Below are 21153 nucleotides of genomic sequence, written 5' to 3'. Positions count from 1 at the left end.
TAAGCAGAAATTGTTCATCACAGAGGCTCTCAGGCTTATGTGCAACTTTTCAGGACTTGTATCTAGACACACTTCCAAAGATTCCTCTGACTCATGTTTTAATTAGGTTTTATTTCTTTATCTCAAAAGGAAGAGATGAACAATCCACATTAAAGCTTAGTCTTCTGAATTTATTAGAAAGTAGGCTGTAAGTGCTAATTCTGGATAACACCAAAAATAGTGTATGGTAACTGTGCCTAAAAAGCCACTGTATATTGTAACATTATTAATTTGTAGAAACAAATTGCTGAAATAAGCTGACTGACAATCTATGCCGATAATTACACATAATAACTGTGGGCAAACACAGCATATAGTTGCTAGAGTTTTCTGTTTTGTACGATGGCTCTAAGCAATTCTTGCCAGATGGGCTGATAATGTAATTAGGAATCGTTGTGTTAAATGAGGCAGTATTTAAATTGGCAACTAATTTTCCTATCTATTAACCAGCTTAAAAAAGAACTGTTACCCAAATGATTTCTAGCTGCTAATCCCATGTCACTTTTTTGCACTTTTTTTTAAGTACTGCCTAGGAAATTATTTTCTGTAGGGCCTAGTATGTGTGGAACAAAAGAAGAGAGGGAGTTAAGACATGTTACAGTTTCAGGGGTTTTTGGACGGGATGGATTTCTACTAAGCCAGTGTATCATGGTATGTGGCAGCAGCTCAGCGAGCCAGTAATGGGATGCTTCCAATTTAGAAGTCTCTAAATGTGGACAGAAAATGTTTTTACTTTGTGATAGCTTACTGTGCAGCATACTCCATCAAGCAGAGTAGGATTGTGAACCCTATTTTAAGCATATGTGTAGGAGAAATCATGAAAACACAGCAGGACAAGATTGTGAATGGTGTATGAACGTTAGTAGCGTGTAATGTTCACTCTTTACTGGGGAAGAGAGATAGAAGAATAGAAAGATGGGCCCTTGGGTCAAGTAGATATCCCAGGGAAGGTATGATCATTTATAGTTTTCATTGCAGTGTCTTACGAGTCCTTCTTCATTGGATCTACTGGCTTCATAGATTAGCTCAGGTTGGAAAAGGCCTTAAAGATTATCAAGTCCATCTGCAACCTAACCATACTACCCTAACTCTAACAACCCTCTGCTAAATTACGTCCCTGAGAACCATATCCGAATGGATTTTACACATATTCAGGTATGGTGACTCAACCACCTCCCTGGGGAGCCTATTCCAGAGCTTAGCAACCCTTTCTGTAAAGAAGTGTTTCCTGATATCCAACCTAAACTTCCCCTGGCACAACATAGGGCCATTTCCCCTCATCTTGTCACCTGTCACCAGTGAGAAGAGACCAACCCCGCTCTCTCTGTAAGCATCTTTCAGGTATTGGAACAGAGTGATAAGGTCTCCCCTCAGCCTCCTCTTCCCCAGACTAAACAGCCCCAGTTCCTTCAGTCTCTCCTCATAGGACATTTTCTCCAAGCCCTTCACAAGCCTTGTTGCCCTTCTTTGGATCTGCTCCAGCATCTCCATGTCCTTTCTGTACTGAGGTGCCCAAAACTGAACACAGTACTTGAGGTAAGGCCTCACCAGTGCTGAGCTGAGTACACGGGCAGAATGACTTCCCTAGTCCTGCTCACCACACCATTCCTGATACAAGCCAGGATGCCATTGGCCTTCTTGGCCACCGGGGCACACTGCTGGCTCAAATTCAGCTGACTGTCCATCAGTACGCCGAGGTCTCTTTCCTTCAGGCAGCTTTCCAGCCACCCCTCCCCAAGCCTGTAGGGTTGCCTGGGGTTGTTGTGGCCAAAATGACCTGACACTTGGCCCTATTGAAACCCATACAGTTAACCTTGTCCATCAATCCAGTCTATCCAGGTCCCTCTGTAGTGCCTTTCTCCCCTCTGGCAGAGGGACACCATACTGACGTTCTGCTACAGGCCTCCTGACCAAAAAGACTAAATGGATAAGGCCTTCGGTAAACAGCTATGAGCAACTTCAAGTTCACAAAACATGGTCCTCATGAGTGACTTCTTCCACCCCAATATCTATTGGAAGTACAACACAGCAGGGCACCAGCAATCAAAAGGTTCCTGGAATGTGTTGATAATAATTTCTTCTTCCAAGTGGTACAGGAACCCATGAGAATAGGTTCTGTGCTGCACCTTGTCCTCACCAATGAGGAGGGACTGGTGAGTAACGTGAAGCTCAAGGGCAGCCTTGACTGCAGTGACCATGAAATGGTAAATGTTAAGATCTTTAGGGTGTCAAGAGGGTACACAGCCAGCTTACAACCCTGGATTTGAGGAGAGCAGACTTGGAACTCTTTGGGGAACTTCTTGGCAGGATGACATGGGATAAAGTCCTGGAGGGAAGAGGGGCCCAAGAAAGCTGATAAGTATTCAAGGACCATCTCCTCCAAGCCTAGAAGCAGTGCATCCCAAGAAAAATGAAGGCAGGCAAGAATGTCAGGAGGCCTCTGTGGATCGACGAGGAACTCCTGGACTTACTTAAGTGCAAAAAGAAAGTTTATAAGGAGTGGAAGCAAGGTTACATGGTAGAACTACAAAGAAGTTGTCTGAGCAGCCAGGAATCGGATGAGAAAAGCTAAAACCCAGATAGAATTAAATCAGCCAGGGACATAAAGGGGAACAAGAAGAAATTCTACAGGTTTATCAGTAATAAAAGTAAGGCCAGGGAAGACATGGGTCCTCTCTGGAAGAAAACTGAAGACCTGATCATGAGAGAGAAAAAAAAAGCTGAGATACTTAATGATTTTTTTTGCCTCAGTCTTCACCAGGAAGGGCTCTGGCTACACCATCCAAGCTGCAGAAAGCAAAGGCAAGAACCTGGAAAAGGAAAATCTGCCTGCTGTAAGTGAAGATCAGGTTCAAGATTATCTAAAGAACCTGAAGGTGCACATGTCCATGGGACCCAATGAGATCCTTCCACGGGTTGCGAGGGAACTAGCAGTTGAAGTTGCCAAGCTGCTATCCATCATATTTGAAAGGTCATGGCAGTGTGGTGAAGTTCCCATTGACTGGAAAAGGGGAAACATAACCCTCATTTTCAAGAAGGAAAAAAAAAAAAGGAAGATCCAGGAAACTACTACTAGTCTCATCTCTGTGTCTGGCAAGATTACGGAGCAGATCCTTCTGAAGGCCATGTTAAGGCACACAGAAAATAGAGTTGAGGTGATTGATGGTAACCAACATGGTTTCACCAAGGGCAAGTCATGCCTGACAAACTTGGTGGCCTTTTATAATGGAGTTATAGTGTCACTGGATAAAGAAAGAGCAACTGACATCATCTACCTGGACTTGTGCAAAGTGTTAAACACTGTTCCACATGACATCCTCGTCACCAAATTGAGGAAAAACAGATTTGATGGACAGACCACTCACTGGATAAGGAATTGGCTGGATCTCAGAGAGTTGCGGTCACTGGTCAGTGTCCAGGTGGAGACCAGTGATGAGTGGCATCTCTTGGGGATCAGTGCCGGTACTGGTAATATTTAGCATCTTTGTAGGCGACATGGATGGTGGGGTCGAGTGCACTCTCAAGTTTGCAGACAACTCCAAGCTGAGTTGTTCAGTTGACACACTGGAAGAAAGGGATGCCATCCAGAGGGATCTGGACAGGCTTGAGAGGTGGGTCTGTGCCAACTTCATGAAGTTCAACAAGGCCAAGTGCAAGGTCCTGCACCTGGGTCAGGGTAACCCCAAGCACAGATTGGACAGAGGTTGGACTGAGAATGGCTTGAGAGCAGCCCTGAGAAGAAGGATTTTTGGGTGTTGATTGATGAAAGATTCCACATGAGCTGGCGATGTGTGCTTGCAGTCCAGGAGGCCAACCATATCCTGGGTTGCATCAAGAGAAGTGTAACCAGCAGCAGGTTAAGGGAGGTGATTCTGCCCCCCTAATCTTCTCTTGTGAAACCCCACATGGAGTACTGCATCCAGTTCTGAGGCTCCCAACACAAGAAGGACATGGAGCTATTGGAGTAGGTCCAAAGGAGGGTCACAAAGGTGATCAGAGGGCTGGAGCACCTCCCCTATGAGGACAGGCTAAGAGACCTGGGACTCTTCCATCTGGAGAAGAGAAGGCTCTTGGGTACCTCGTAGTGGCCTTCCAGTACCTGAAGGGGGCCTACAGGAAAGCTGGGGAGGGACTCTTTATAAGGGCAGGTAGTGGCAGAACAAGGGGAAATGGTTTAAACTGGAAGAGGGTAGATTTAGAGTAGATACTAGAAAGAAACTCTTTACTGTGAAGGTGATGAGACACTGGAACAGGTTGCCCTTGAGGTTGTGGATGCCACCTCCCTGGAAGCATTCAAGGCCAGGCTGGATGGGGGTTTGAGAAACCTGGTCTAGATGAAGGTGTCCCTGCCTATTGTGGAGGAGGTGGAACTAGGTTACCCTAAAGGTATCTTCAAACCCAAACCATTCTATGATTCTATGAAGAATCTACATTGTTTAATCTGAAAGTTTCAGGTCTGTTAATTTGAAAATCTATACCGAGCTTTTCCACAGGCCAGTCTTTTATGGGGATGAAGATGATGGCAGTGTCAGTGTGGGTTACCCAGAGAAACAACAGTGCAACAAGGTTGCATGCAAGCCCTAGGATTCCACACCTGGTAAAGACTGTGGATGCTAAACCCCCACGGAGAACTGTTTCAAAAAAAATGAGTTATGCACCGTGCAGCCCGTGGGGTTGGTTTTGTGTGTTTTTCTGAACATGACCGAAAACTTCTGACCTCAAGCTAAAACAGGAAAGGAACACTTCCCTAAGTCTGAATATAGTGTAGTTCAGAACAGAGACAAGGTTTGTCCCTACTCAGGGATAGTGAAGTCACTTTCTGAATGCACTGTGCCTTTTGCAAACTGCTCTTCTTCTGACCAGACAGTTAAATTAGACATAGATAATGCTTAGTGCTGATGATGTTGTATTAACAGCACTTGCAGTAGCAGGCAGGGCATGAGCCTGAATCAAGACAGAGGAAGCTTTGCTGAATGAAAAAAAGATACCAAAATACAACAATATTTGGCAATGGAAAACTTAAAAACAAAAAAACCTAAAGGCATATTGATGAGTTAAATTACTGAAGCAGTTGAGTGAGTATAGAGTAAGTGTTATTTGATGCTGGTACTGAATCAAGCATTGGAAAGTTTGAGAGATCCTTGAAGTATTGACAATGCAATTGACTTCCACTTGAAATGAATCATTACAACTGTGGGTTTTTTTTCAGCTTCTCCACCCGTTCAAAGTAAAAAACAATGTATGAGATATATGGCCTAAGGAGACTTCTGCCTCTCTATTGATGCATTTCAGTGTTCTTGACTTTCAGTAAACAGGTTTTGAGTTGTTTGGCCTTTTTTAACTGGAACTCAATGGCATGTAGATAGGGTGCCAGATTTCAGCTGTAAGTTTTTCATGGCAGAAGTAGATGTTCCTGTCTTGCTCGGTCTGTACCCAGGCACCTCTGTGAATCTTTTATTTATAATCATACTGGTTCTGCTTCTGTATGAAACATACTCTTCACAAAATACTAATCTCCAGGTATGATATGAGGTACCGATTTCATGTCCAACAGCTGTAGTACAGGTGACCTTTGGGGCAAAAAAAAAAAGGCTTTTAAGTTTGCTGTATAGGTCTAAAGCTGAACTTGGAAATGGAAAAAAAAAAAAAAAAAAAAAAAAAACCAACCCACAATGGTAGGCTTTCCTTTTGTGCTTCAGGAAGTGAAAGGAAAAGAGTTTTACATGGTTTCTAATGCTAGGCATGTGATAACTCAGCAGCATTTGGGAGTTTTCTGCTTTGTAGCCTTATTCAACCTGAGAGAATGGCATGGAGCTGTGTCAGGGGAGAGGGAAAGGGTCTGCACCAGAGGGCATTGGGCACAACCACATGAGCCAGAGTTCAGGAAGTGTTTGGACAGTGCTGTCAGACATTGAGTGCTGTGTGAAGCCCAGAATTGGACCCAGCAATCCTTGTGGGTCTCTTCCAACTCAGGATTATTCAGTCATGCCTCTCTGATCTTGGCTATCACCTAACAGTTTCTGAAAAAACATGGCAATGGCTAAATAGTCAGTTGTAAGAGATAGGACATGATTCTTTCAAGGTGGCTGCCGTGAATCCAGTGGATTTGCTTTGCCAGCCAAGGAGAGCTTTGATTCTTGGTGTCTGGTGCTTTGCCAGGAGGTCATTGAGGAGAATGTTTCCACCACTGTTGGATCTCCCTCAGCATCAGTGCCTTCTTTTTCTGCTGCAGATAGGTGAAGGGACAAGCTGAGGAGCTGTGGAGTTCAGGCTTCACTGGCAAGCAAGATGGTGAAATGTGACAGCTGTCACTTCCATCTGCTGTGATATGGGCCCAGATGACCTCTGCAGATGGAACAGGGCAGGCCCTGGGCCTCAAGAACTCTGTCTGCTGCCCTGTGACTCACCAGAGCTGGTCTGGAAGCTGCCCAGCATCCCTGTTACACTGGCAGAGAATTGGCACAGAATAACACAGGCTCTGGCAGCAACAACATGAAAGTGGCTCTTAATGAGATGGGGAGGCACTAAAGAAAGTTCAGAGCCAAAGGGCAGTGGGAAGAGAAGGAGTGCTCAGTCAGTTATACCCACCCCAAAATGATCTGTTAATCACTGCTGCCATTGTGAGGTTCACAATAAATCTGTGTCTGCCCTGGCCGCCCGCGTCTCATTATGCACAAACATGCAGATCAGGAATGTCAGCCTCAATAGTGATTTGTCGTGTGAGCTCGGCTGCAGCCGAGTGGGCTGGAACCTGCATGGTTAGCTGTCTTTGTGTTTTCTTTTTTGCTTTTTTTTTCTTCTTTTTTGGTTTTTTTTTTTGTTTTTCTTTCTTGTGAGGGTATCAGTTTGCTTTTGGAAATGTTGGTTCGCTCTGTCCTGTGGGCAGTAAACTTGCCCTTTTTCTCAGTGATTTGCAAATTCTGTGATGTTAACATTTTATACAAGGTGGGGAGGAAAGAAATATCTTTCATATGTGCCATTAGTTAATGATTGAGTTTTTGTTCACGTGGTTTTTTTTCCAGTCCTCCTCCATGTACAGCGTCATGCATATTACTGAGGCTAGGGCAACACCTACATGTATTTATGCAGCTGATATACAGTGCCCATTATTCAAACATTCCGGACTGCCTTGATAATGCTAATTAATTTAAGCCCTGCAGCACCCCTTTGAGGCAACTTTTGTTGGTCCTGATAGATGCATGCATTGTAACTGCTCTTTGTTATTTATTTTTGATATGATTTCTATCCCAGAGGGGAAAGGGGGGGGGAAAAAAAAAAGGAATAACTCTTACTTTCATAGGTAGTTGGCAGAATGTTAGATTTTAATCTCAGCAAAACAATGTATGAAGTAAACTGTGGATTTTATTGCAAGTCATGCCTCAGAGGTTCTCATTTTCTTTCAGAGCCTCAGTTCCTGAAGCCAGGTGAACTTAAACTCCTTTTGTTTTTAACTCCTTTTGTTTTTAAAAGTCTGTCTAGCTTGTGTGTGATTACAAAATAAATTTTAATGTATTGTCTCCACTTAGACTAAAATCTGAGATGCAGTGAGGTAGGTAAATAACTTGACTAAGGTTGTGGTTTTATTTATATTTATTCTTAACGTTTTTGCATGATTAGGACTGGGAATGCCAGTGACAAGTGCATGTAGTTCAAAAGAGAGCCCCACACATTACTAGTTGGTTTTGAGTTTGTTTTCTTCAGATCTCTGCAGTACCATATTGCATTAGCTAGGTCAAACAAGGGCAACCCACTGTTTCCTTTCTTTCCATGTGCAAACCAAAAATGTTTTCAAACATCAGCTCACACTTTTTTTTTGGTCTAAGCTCATTGTAAAATCTATTAAAGAAGTATTCAGCGTGTCTTCTCCAAATGCTTTATCCTCCTCTCTCTTTATGCTCCTTTCTGAACTCGATCCTTTTTCTCCACCTCTTTTGTCAACACTGAGCTCATTTACTGTATCTTTCTTACCCTTCCTACATCTGCTTTTGGTGCTCAGTCTTGAGTCTTAAGTACTGACAAGGGCTACAGAAGCAGTGAGCTCAAGTTTTATTCAAAGCACTGGCAAACCAGTCCTGATTTCTCCCTCCTATTGGAAAATTCTTCATTCCTTAACATTGTTATAGGTGCAGGTGTCTGCTGTGGCCTGGAGCATGATTTCACAGTCATTTTGGGGCCAATCTGAGACCACACTGACACCAAAGGAGGCGATCACCATTTTCTAGTATCTGCTCCTACCATCTCCTGTCAAGTAGCTGTCTGAGTTGATAGATGACTAATTTTTTGTAACTGTAGGTGAGGAAACTGATCTGATCTGCAGCACAGCCACGTGGTTACTAGTGCTTGTGCCAAGAAGCCGTGGGAAACATACAGCCAAGAGCCGGCAAAAGCATGACCACCAGTTTTGGTAGTGGTACAGTCTCTGGCTTAAATTATCATTTAATGGCACTCCAAGCTGTAGTTTCAAGGTGATCCCACATCTCAACAAATTCACAGCTGTGACCTTCTGCTTTTTGCTAGTACAAGCATTTTCCCACAGCTGTGGTGAACCAGACTGGTCACCTGAGCCAAATGGAGAAAGACAGAATTTCATTTTTTTCTGTGTTTATTAGTCAATTTTTGGCATAAATTATCCTCCCAATTAACTGAACAAGTGGCCCACTCTAAAGCCGCCTTCCAGTCAGTGCTTTTCACTGTGTTATAAATCTGGCCTTCTGTTCCCAGGCAGTGAAGATTGTGGTAGGGTATATTGCTGCTTAGAAGGAGTTATAATTTCTTCTTATGCTTTCCAAACTTCAGGTTTATGCTCATTTCTGCCCTGACTGGCACTCAGCCCCCTCACCTAGAAACCTCATCAGCCCTACAGCAAGCAGTGCTTTAAACAGGTCACAAAGCAGTATGTGTCCTAGACAAGGCAGGTTGCTGACACACATGGATTGGGCCAAAAAGAAGTTTGAGGTGTCCATAAATTCATTTGCTATGCAAATATGGGCTTGGTGGGTGTTCTCCCTTCCACAACCATGGCTATTTTAAAGCATTGCATTATAATCAGCTGTTCTGGAGGGTCCACAAGCAACGTGTCTTCCCCAAAGGTTAACACTTTGTATTTATTTTTTCAGAGCAGCTTCCACCTTCATTTTTAAACTAAAGGTAGTTTAGACAAAAAAGCTTTGATGATTTTTTGTTTGTTTAGTTGAATATGAAAACCACCTCTCCTTTCTTCTGTTTCGGCAGTTAAATATTCTGGTTGACACTGGGAGCAGTAATTTTGCTGTAGCAGGTGTGCCTGATCCTGATGTCACCTCCTACTTCAATACAGAGCTGTAAGTACCTGTTCTGCACGCAGTGGTGGGATAGGATGTCTTTGAGATTCTGACTACTCGATGCATAAGAAGATGATCAGGAAGTTCATGGGGCTTCTCTGACATCCCATTGAGAGTGGGTTTCTTCCTGAGAGGGTTTTCTTCCTGAACCAGAAGGTCAGCTGTCCCCAGTGCAGAGTCCACCATTTGACATCACAAATGTTCCCACTGACAGCAAAATGATCTGGTGATGAAATAATGACAGCAAAACAGATCTGGGCCCTGTGCTAATTAGAGCTGAGCAAAAAGGAAGATTATAGTGTAAAAATTATTTGCAAGATCACACCAACTTCAACCAGTTTCTTGTCCAAATGGTCTTGGAAGGAATTACAAGTTTAAAATTACTTTCCTTTTGTTTAAAAACAATAACTAACACTAACTTTATCTACTGCTTGACATTTTATCTAAAACCAAAATTAATCAGTCAAAAACTAATTTGTTGTTTAATTTGGACGAGGTCTGCAGTCACTGTTTGGGATAGGCCCAGTTGGGGTGTTAATAAGATACGACTTGGAGATTTTAGTGCCTGTTACACACAAAATTTGCTGTTTAACAAGAGCTGACATTAGTCACAGCCAAACACAGCATTGTACGAATAATTCATCCTCCTTTCATCTTTCCTTTTAGCCCTTCTCTAGTTTCAATTATTTCAGGTACATTTCTACAAATCAGAGTGCTTATCTTTAGCTGACCATGTAGATAAAATTACTTGATGGTCTGATAGTGAGGAGAACATCAACATTTTCTTTATCTCTTCATGTGTTTTACCACAGGGTGTTGCTTTTTTTTTCTAATAAGATGCACTGGTGATGGAGGCAAAGCCAGTATTTCCATGCTGCCCAGTAGAATAACCATACCTCCTGTCACATATTCAGCTGTTGGTAGAGATGTTTCACATAGGTCTGAAAAGTCCAGAATTAGCACTTGAATACTATTTCTGTGCTACTGCAGAATTTTACTTGCTAGCTATCCCTTTCCATAGGTAGCGGCTGTAATTACAAGAAAACTGAATTGTCAGGAACTAAAAGCTGAAGTATTCCTCCTCACTTTTCTTTTCAGTGATGTTACTTTGTCTGGACAGGCAAGGCCTCTCTTAAAAGAACCACACAGCATTGCAAACAGCAACAACAACAGAAACTGTGTATTGAGAATGCTATGAAATCACTTGAAGGTTACAGCCTCTTATCAGTGTTCTCTGTGTACATTGTGTTTTTAGAACTTTGATGCAAAATTAATGATGAAACCTTGAAAATTAGGCCCTGCAGAGTTAAGGGTACTTTACCAAGTGATTTGAATTCAGTAATAGCAGCAAGCAATTGTGATAGCAGTTCCTAGCTTGGGTCGGATTGATGCAGAACTGGAATTTGCTCAGAATGAAGTGCAGCCATTAGCACGCTTGAACCCAGCTACATCAAGCTTCTTTCCTTTCAGGTAGTTAAGGCATAAATGTCAGCTGGAGCACATCTTGGCCTCACTGTAATCAGTAAGGCATTTAAATACTGATTGAAAGAAAACTCGATAGGTCACCTGTTACGTATTCCCACTGAGGCAAGGGCTGTCACTAGAATGGATCAACCATGGCTGATTCTTGCCAAGTCCTGTAAGCCTCTGAGGGTGGAGAATTCATGAACTCTGGGCAGTGTGCTTCACTCATGTGCCATGTTCTCCTGTAGAGGAAATGCTTCACAATATCCAAACTGTACTTAACAAAAGGACGTTAACCCTGACAAAGGAAGTTATCTGTGTCATTTCTGTAGCCATCTTGTAAGTGGTTGTAAGCTGCTATGAATTCTCCTTTTAGCTTCATTTGAAAAACAAGCCAAGATCCACTTAACTTTTCATAGGTCCTTTCTTGAGGTCCCTGACCTATTTGGCAGCCCTCTACTAGTCCATTTCTCCACATGCCTGTTTAACTGGCTTCATACAGCTGGCTACAATATTCCAGTTGTGGTCTCACCAGTGCTGGTCAGAAAAGGATAATAAACTTGCTTAGATATATTGACTGTTGCTCTCCAAATGCAGTCTGTTGTAGTTGCTATATGCACAGTGCAAGTATACTGCTGGCTCTTATTCTGGTGTCCACCATCAACTGAGATCCCTTTCTGTTGCTTCTCAGCCTATCCCAGTGTGTGGAGTTGTTTCACCTGAGCTGCAAAACTTTATGCTTCTCCTTGTTGAATGAATGAAGTTTCTGTTGGTCCACTCTTCCCATTTTTCAAAGTTGCCCTGGATTCAAGCTCTGCCATTCAGCACGCTTTTTAAGGTAGTGTCCTGTGGTAATCTGCTTGAGGATGCAGTCTGTCCATCATGTCAGTTCTTCACAAAAATTTTCTCCCCACTGATGTCATGCACTCTATATGTCATGAGCTTGACACTGAGCCATTGATCACTGACTCTTTTAGGCCTAGAGGTATAGCCCATTTTCAGACACCCATTGGTCTGTTCATTCAGCTCTACATCCTCAGCTTCTAAATGGGAATGCTGTGGGAGGTGGCGTCAGCAGTCTGACTAAAGTGAAGACGTGCTACAGCCCCTGATCTCTCCTCATCTGTGTAGCCAGTCATCTTGGTGTAGAAAGCACTGGAGTTGTTCACATGTGGTATGCCTGTGAAATTCCTTGCAGAGTTACAGAGTCCCTTTTTACCTTCTTGTCCATTGTGTGCTTGGGAATGGATTCCAGCAAGCGATTCTCTGTGACTCTTCCTGAGCTGAGGTGAAATCACGGGGCCTATAGGCTCATTGCTCATCTATTTTTGAGACTAGACTTTTCCTGGCAATCAGATCACTTTCCCTAATTTTCAGTGATTTTGCATAAATGGTAGGCAGGAGCCTTGCTTTTATGTCAGTCAGGTCTGTAAAATGACTCCAGTGTGATCTTTACCCATGTGCAAGTGAAGCAAATAGTTTGTGTGCACTTTTCTTCCATTCCATGTAGGACACTTCAAAATTAAATAAAGACATTGTCTCTCATCTAATACTTATTTCTGTAGTTTTTCCCTTTCTCATCATAAAGTGCTTTCATATCAAAGTCATAAACTGGAAATTGAAGGCAAGAGAAAAGAAGGGTTAGTAATTTGTTATATTAGTAAAATTACTGGGACTGAGTTAGAAGTAAACACTTATTAGAATATTGTGTTGGAGAAACATTATGATAAGTATGAATTTCCTAATTGCCAACATCTTATTTTAATTTTTTTCAAATGATCAAAATATTAAATTAAATGCGTGATTGATTTTGAACAGAAACTGGGGAGAGTGCATAGGAAAGGTATCATCTTTGTTTCAAGAGTCTTGAGGAACTTGGCATGTGTTTTGTTCAGAACAACCTTCCTTGAGCAATTTTGTAACCAATTTGTTTACTCATATTATGTTTTCTTGTCATATGGTTGCATTGTTTAATTATCTCAGGTTTTCCATACAAAACAAGCAGAGCTATTCTCATGAATTCGTTAACAACTTGGGTTTTTGAGTGGCTCTTAGAAAATTCTGCTGTGAAAAGTTCTGGCATTGATGTTCACACTTCATAAGTCACCAAGATATACAATGTTGTGAGAAGTGGCCTCATAAACTGGAAAGAAAAAAAAGTTATGGCATTTGTTTCTCATACTATTCAAAATAATAAGTAGTTTTTGTTGAATATGCTAGTTGTGATAAAAAGAGCTACTTAAACAAATTTATAAAGTGGTTTTCAGACTTAAAACTAAATCAGCCTTAGCGTTGTAACAGCGCATAAGAGAATGACATACATGGGCTGTCAGAACTCAGCACTGGTATCCAGTTTTATTTCAGTGTAAGTACCACTGCCTCACAGTCTAAAGTTTAAAGAAAAAACTGCTCAAGAGTTAGGTGGGGTAAGAAAATTACAAGGAAAAAAAAATTGAGATTATGCAATAAATTATATTATATTATTATTATTATATATATTATATACCTGCTTGCAAAAGTAAGCTTCTGCTTTACATTGTGGTCCTGCAAATTTGGCTGTGTACCCTGCATATTTTATGGTTCAGGGTGAATTAGAAACTTGTTCTGGAACCCCTTCAAATTAGATGGGCTCCTTGGTTAAAAATTAGTAATTTATGTTGTGGAATAGCCTGTAGACAACTAGGTTGGTTGCTCAGTATTCTTTTTCACTTTGTCTTAAAGTCATTGGCTCTGAATCACTGGTCTTGTGCCATCTATCTATCACTGGAGGGAATGAAAACATCTGTTCAGATCTTTTGGTCAGTTGCCATTTTCCATCTCTTCTTTGCCATTGCTGGTTGTAAAGATTATTTGCTTCTTCAGAAAAAAAAAGGGGGGGAAAAAAGGGCAGACAGGAAAATCTAAAGGCTTGTTTTATGCAGAGTGGCAATGGGTGGAAATGAAGGAGGAGTTGCATGTTTGGTGAGGTCAAAATTAAACAGTGCTTTATGCACAGTGGTTTTGTTGTAGCTCTGTTGAGCTTCCTTTAAGTGTAGAATGACCACAGAAATAATGTTTTGACTATGTTTTGTTCAGTGCTGTAGGCTGGTATTGAAGATTAACTACATATGGTAATGAACCCATTACTAGAGTTCTAAGCTGAGACTGGAGAGCCATTCAAGGTCTGAGAATTTTCTGTTGGCTGCTCTGGAGAGAAAACAGTTAACTGCTGAGGAGAGGGTGAGAGGAGTGGTAGTACCACAGGACCTTCTGGTAGGCCTTTTTCATGCAAAGAAACACCCTTGTGGTGTAACCCCGCAAGCAGCCATACACCACAAACAAGTGATGTATAAAGCAATTGCTCACCATCTGCCAACCAGTGTCCAGCCAGTCCCCTGGCAGCAGAAGTCCCCTGGCATACTCCCCTCACTTTTATAGCTTTTTCAGCTTTTTCATGTGATATCATATGGTATGGAATACCCTTTATACCCTTTGACCAGTTTAAATCAGCTGTCCTGGTTCTGACCACTCCCAGCTCCTTGTGGCCACCTCCATCCCCTTCACTGGCAGAGCAGTGTGTGAAGCTGAAAAACTGAAATGTTCTTGACTCTCTTTAGCAACAGCTAAGACATCGATGCATTATCAACATTGTTTTTCTCCTAAAGCCAGAGCCTAGCGTCATACCATATACTATGAAGAAAATCAACTCTGTCCTATCTGAAACCAGGACAACTCCATCCCACTGAAAAAGCTGGATTTCTTGTATTTGTTTCATAGTCAAAATGGCTTGTTTGGAATTGATGTGCTGTGCATTTATTTTAAAACTTTCTGCATGTGAATTAGAACAACTCTCTAGTTTTGACCTCTAAAGCCATTTTCTTCTTTTGGATCAGTGAGTTGGAAAAGCATGGGCTGATTACAGTCAATAAGATGTAGCGGGAAATGTTTTTGCAGAACAGAATATAATTACTGCCACAAGGACGATGTCAGATCCCTCCCACATTAGGAATTTTTCTCCTTGAAATAATTAATAAGGCTTCCTCTTCAGTGTGACATTTGTGTGCTTTGCCAGTGCGATGAACATCCTCATACACATTTCTACAGGAGGGGAAGCACAGAGGGGAGGAAGTGACTTGTCTGCCTTTGTGCAGAAGAAATAATCAACAGTACTGGGTGATGAGCCCAGTCCTTTTGTATCCTGTTCCAGAGCTCAATCCACGAGCCTATTAGTGCTCATGGAAGAACAGATATGTGCTGCTATTGTTGCTGGTCATGCAGAGTCTGTACTTGCAGACTGGCTTTGTGTTACTGTTCCAGTACTCACCTATCTTTCTAGTTTCAGATGTTTCTTCTTCTGTTGCACAGCCAGACACTTTTCAACATGACCAGCCCTGTATTTTCCCTTCCTTTTCTATGTTCTCCCACAGGTTTCTCTTATGTTGCTAATTATTCAGACTCTGTTTTGATTTATAAAATGTACTGCCAGTATCACAGTAATGCTCTGAAGACCCTGACTGAGCAGAGATGTCCCTTTGTTTAAACGTCATGGAAGAGCAGAATTACAAAGCACACTAAAACAGCAGTAGAAATGACCAGATACAGGTAGTAAGTGCCAGTAACTCTGGAATTTGTGCATTTTGAAATATAATCAGTGCAGCCTATTTTCTCATTTATTTCTACTGTCTTGAATGTTACAAGCCACTGAGTCCTGAAGCTCTCTGAAAGGCTAGGCACTGGGAATATCAAGAGCTACTCAGGATGGGGGAATGGTTTTAAACTGAGACAGGGAAGGTTTAGGTTAGATATGAGGAGGAAGTTTTTCACTCAGAGGGTGGTGACGCACTGGGAACAGATTTCCAAGGAGGCTGTGGATGCCCCATCCCTGGAGGCATTCAAGGCCAGGCTGGATGTGGCTCTGAGCAGCCTGGTCTGCTGGTTGGTGGCCCTGCTCTCTGCAGGGGTGTTGAAACTACATGATTTTTCAGGTTCTTTTCAACCCAGGCCATTCTATCATTCTATGATTATAGCTTGGCCTCTTATTCCTCCATTAACTTGGAAGGAGGATCACTTGCATGGGCATTTGGTGAAATTGCCCAACAAGGTGTGTGTGCTCAAAAAGGTGGGAGTATGTGTGTACCCATCTGAATGGTGTTTGCCATGGCAGGAAAAATTCTCCAATCTTTTTTCTGGCTGGCTCAGGTAAAGGTGGCTGAGGAGACTTCTGTGGCAGCTCACAGGCCAGAAGAAGCAGCTCTCCAAGTCAGCTCTTGTCAGTGAGGTCTCATCTCTTGCACTGCAGTCAAGGACTTCAAGGCTTCACGGCAGCTTCTGTCAGAGCAGCTGTTAGATTAAGGCTGGGCGGATAAAGCTGTCCGCACTTGATAAATGACTTCTACTTTCTATTGTGTTACATGCATGTAATTTTTTTTAGATTTACTTTTAAAAAGGCTGTCAAGCTGAAAGTCTGCTCCGATGAAGTAAGCATGGTCATTTTTCTCTTTAGGATGAGAAACTGCATGCCAAGGAATGGGACCAAAAATAGATTGTAAGGGATCTATCTAGGTGTTCTGTTGCTCCTTATTTGTGATGCAGATGGAGGGTAGTTGCTATGTTTATACTGCAGGTTTTTTAAATGAAAAATTTCATGTTTTTTTGTAATGTTTTTGCTAAGCTTTCTACCCAGGGTTTATTTTCTTTGCTCCTTTGCTTTTGTTATCTTGGTCTAGAAGGAAATCCTCCCTTTCATTCTCCAAGTTAGTGAATCATTTGTTAGTGAAATCCAGATCTATTAACTTCTTTATGGACAGGCCAGACTGCAGATTTCAGTGTGTATCTTACTGCTTAACTCACAGTAATATTCTCGTTTATCCAAAATGGAATTTTGATAATATTAATGAGGTATTAGTCTACAGCTATCTGGTTATCTTGGTATTTCAATTTTAGATTTGAATTCACAAGCTTTTTATTTCTTACCACTACTTAGTACGTTCCATCTCCAATTAAAAATTATTGCTCCTATTTTGATGGACAAGTTTGAGTCAGAGACACATTGCTCTAGATGGCACAAAACCTTACATTAAATTTAAAAAAATGAGAGAGGAAATTTGAGTCATTTAAGGCTTCAGGTAGGGGCTCAAGGGTTTGCTTTTAATTATTATTATAATTGACTGTTACTTCCTTTAAAGTCCATCCCCCTTCTTCTGTATGTATACGTGATTGACTTTACAGATTTTACTTTCTTTTTCCTATCTGTGAAAAATGAAGATTGGGCAGTGCTCTGGTGCCTTGGATTGCAATTAAGCAGCTCACACGTAATTGTATCTTTTCCTTTTAAAGGTCAAGTACATACAAATCACAAGGGATCGAAGTCACAGTTAAGTATAGCCAAGGAAGCTGGACTGGAGTGCTGGGCACAGATGTCATTACTATCCCAAAGGGGATTGATGGCAGCTACACCATCAACATCGCTACCATTCTTGAATCGGAGAATTTCTTCTTACCAGGGGTTAAATGGCATGGAATTCTTGGTCTTGCTTATGACACCTTAGCCAAGGTAAGTCATCTTTTCCCCAGCTTTTATCTTTCACAATGACAATAAATAGAAATGTAAATATTAAAGAGGGCAGATGATGATCTGTCAGCATGAGATTCATCCCTTCCAATGACTCTATCCTAAGGATCCTTCAGATTTGTTAAAATATTGAAAGAATAAATTGGGTTGTGATGGTATCCCAGTTTCATATGTGGATTTAGGCTTTTCTGATGATGAAGGTTCTAATTTTAACGCATCTGGAATAAATAAACTTTTTAAGAGTTTGTAATACATAGAGGATAGGAGTAACAGTTATAAGGCTTCTGGTGTATGTGCAGAAAGCATTTATTAGTGCTCTAGTATTCTCCTTCAAGACTTGTCAGCAGACTGCTGAATCTTTTGTAAAAGCCCCTGGCAGTTCATTCTAAGACATTCCCCATTCATCAAGTAGAAGTTGAGATAGAAGGTATATATGGATAGTTTCAGTACAAACGTTAGCTACCATGTTTTCGTGAACATATAACCAAATACATCTTGTTCTTATGAGGTAAGAAATTCAGATAGAAGTTTAAATTAAAACCTAAAATGTATAAGCTTGTAATCTAAAACTGACATTGTAATTGTTGCGCTACACAGTCATAGCTTTCAACCTACACAGAACTGTCTGAGAAATTCACAAACTGAGATGTATCCATTTAGAACAGATGATTCAGAACTGTCTGCCAACTCTGGAATTAAAATGCTTTATTCAAGAGCTGTGTGATCGTTCTATTGACTTTACCTCAGCTGCTGTCATACATTGTCATCAGACAGACAAAGAGGAGCTGCTTCTAAGACTCTGCTTTTGGGCAAATAGCGTGTTAAGGATATTTAGTTCTCTCCTCTTCTGAAGACTTCAGTGTTGTTGGCTTCTGAGGCTGCACTATGCTTTGTGTAGTAAGAGCAGCTGGCACCTCGCAAGCTAATCAGTGGACCTGCCTGTCATCAGATGTAACTGCACAGAAATCTGAATTGCAGTGAAATTGTAGTACTTCAAGGCAAAGGCAAGTATGGCATAGAGCGTAGCAAAGAACTAGCTAGTCATTAACCAGTTGAACTTGAATATAAAGTTCTTAAGAAGAAAGAAGAGGAAATAAAGCCATCAAATTCAAAGTTCATTAGAATTAAATTATGTTTAAAAGCTGCAATTCCACACTTTAAAGTCTGTCCTTTTAACCATAGGAGATGGAAAGAGAAATCCACATTTGAGCATTCTAATAACTGAAATCCTTTTCCAGACAGAAAGTATTGATGAGAGCTTTTACCTGAAACTGAAATAAGTATTTGAGTTCCAAAACTGCAGTTGGAAAATAATCTCATGCTTTAGAGATTTCTTTGACACTGGTGCAGATTAAAACTGCTTTAAAAAAAAAAAAAAAAAAAGAGAGAGAGAGAAATGACAGGTGTTGGGTTTTTTTTTTTAATGATACATAATATCTAGGATTTTCATCACTTGCTTGTCAGAAATTCAGTTTACTTGTGAAAAGTAATCTTGTTTAAATGACTTGCTCATTACTATAAGGAAACTTTGTAATTAATACTTCTGCAATTCTTTCTGTTTTTCTACACCTTCAAGCCTTCAAGTTCTGTGGAGACGTTCTTTGATTCTCTTGTGAGGCAGGCAAAGATCCCCAACATTTTCTCCTTGCAGATGTGTGGTGCTGGACTGCCTGTTTCTGGAAGTGGTACCAACGGAGGTAGTCTTGTGGGTATCTGTCAATCTGAGAGGGAAGATGCATCTTTGTTAAACTCTCTCCCTTTTTTCTATGATTATCCTACTACCAAATTTAGTGGTTAAATGTACAAAATGTTTTATAATTTTTTGAGGTGAAGTTAAGCACTTAGGCAAAACTCAAGCATCTTGTTATTTTCATTCTCTATTGTCTTTTAATCTCTTGAGTTTGAATAAACTTTTGCATTTGAAGTTTTAATTTTAACACAGAAAAAAAAAAAATTGTGGTGTCCCTCCTCACCAATTGTATTTCCTCAGGGAAGATTGTGCTACCTTTCTCAAGCTGAGTGGTCCTCTATTCAGCTATCAAAATGTGAAAGTACTTTTTTATATGATGTGAAAAGGGGGAGAGGCATCAAGGCTCTTTGTCTTTTTTGTAGACAGCATAGCAAAGGATAAAATCTGAGAACTGGGTCTTCCCCTCGTTAATCAGGGAAGTTTTTGCATCCATTTTACTGGTTCAAAGTACTGGATATTGTTTATTTGAGGTAATGATTTGGAATAACTCTTATGCTGAAATAAGCATATCAGCACAGGAGTTAATTGCAAATAATCTGCTGTAAATTCACGTGCTACTGTAAATGTTAACACATTTGAGATAGATAATGCCTATGAGAACTTAGGTTAGTAGAGTTCAAAGCATGATGGTCTGGTACGCTGTCACAAGCTTCAAAGTAAGTCTTGACAGAAGCTAATGATGATAGCAATTACATGATGATCATATTCCCTCTTTTATGTGAGTGAATTGTTGTTAAGCAGTATTAAAGCTATTTTGATCTGATAAAGTGAATTTACGATATACAGGTTTTACTATTTCATCCCGGTTTTGTACATTGCCTAGATTAAACAACTGAAAACATGGTTTTGATCTGAAACATAGATCTTTTGTAAGAAAATCAGTGTGAATTTGTAGAAAGTGCTGGAAATTTGCCCCATGGTAGGATTTTTTGGTGTACTGAAGCAGTATCTTCTTAATTTCTGAATGTTTCAAATTTCTTTATTATTGGTAAAGAATTTGTTAGCAAAATGACTGGAAAAGGTGCTCAATTAAAATTTTGATGCCCTCTGTATCACAGTGAAGCGTTCCCCTTTTTCCTGTACTTACCCCAAAGGTAAACACCTGTCATTCTTAAGCATGTGAATTTCTTTCCATTTTCACTCAGGTTCTAGGTGGCATTGAACCAAGTCTCTACAAGGGTAATATATGGTACACACCTATCAAAGAGGAGTGGTATTATCAGGTTGAAATTCTCAAGCTGGAGGTTGGAGGACAGAATCTTGAATTGGATTGCAGAGAGGTATTTGCAGTAATCTGTTTCTGTCTATATAAAACATATTTTTTTTAAAAAAAAAAGCATCCAACTGATCGTTTTTGACCTTGCAAGCTCCTCTTAGAATTAAGACTGCATAGTAACTTTGAAAGGAAATGAACGAACCATGTGAAATGTACGTCCATGCTAAAATATATATTTGGCATGTACATGATAAAAGTGCTTGAAAGAGAAGTTCAGAGTTGTTGATAGTACTTGCAGTAAATAAAGAACCAAGTTACAATTATTTTGTCAACAGTTCGCTGAAAATAAAGCTGCTGTGGTTTGGAAGGGCTGAACCCCTTAACTAGTTTCAGATGTACTGCAGATGTCTAAAAACTGAAGATACTGCACTGATTTAAGAAGACTTTCTATAACACTCTGTAAAATCAAACCAAAGGATTCTTAAAACAGTTCTGGTCAAATAGAGAAAAGAGAATATTTTGCAATGAACTCTGGAGATATCTAAGCACATAATTCATGATGGCAGTAGGCAGGTATTTTCTGTGGAAGCTTCCCAGACTGTCTAGGCTCATGCTTCTTTTTTATTTTTGAAGTTCACTTTTCACAGAATCACAGAATGGTTAAGGTTGAAAGTGATCTCTGGAGGTCATCTGCTCCAACCTCCTGCTCAAGCAGTGTCACCTCCATCAGGTGTTCAGATGGCTTTTGAACATCACAGAATCTTGGATTATCCTGATTTGGAGGGAGCCACAAGGACCACTGGGTCCAACTCCT

At 40.8% G+C, this 21153-nt stretch overlaps 1 protein-coding gene across 1 annotated transcript in view; it reads left to right on the top strand.

Annotated features, from left to right (window-relative positions):
• BACE2 (beta-secretase 2) overlaps positions 1–21153 on the top strand; it is a 56932-nt gene that overhangs the window by 14768 nt on the left and 21011 nt on the right. Inside the window, exons 2-5 of the mRNA XM_052674025.1 lie at positions 9271–9359; positions 17139–17355; positions 18950–19078; positions 20269–20403. Of these exons, the coding sequence (XP_052529985.1) occupies positions 9271–9359; positions 17139–17355; positions 18950–19078; positions 20269–20403 (570 nt within the window). The remainder of the gene's footprint in view (positions 1–9270; positions 9360–17138; positions 17356–18949; positions 19079–20268; positions 20404–21153) is intronic.

Source organism: Tympanuchus pallidicinctus, unplaced genomic scaffold (assembly GCF_026119805.1).
Source record: "Tympanuchus pallidicinctus isolate F22 unplaced genomic scaffold, pur_lepc_1.0 scaffold14, whole genome shotgun sequence".
Classification (NCBI taxonomy): domain Eukaryota; kingdom Metazoa; phylum Chordata; class Aves; order Galliformes; family Phasianidae; genus Tympanuchus; species Tympanuchus pallidicinctus.
This window is presented reverse-complemented; position numbering and strand designations above follow the sequence as displayed.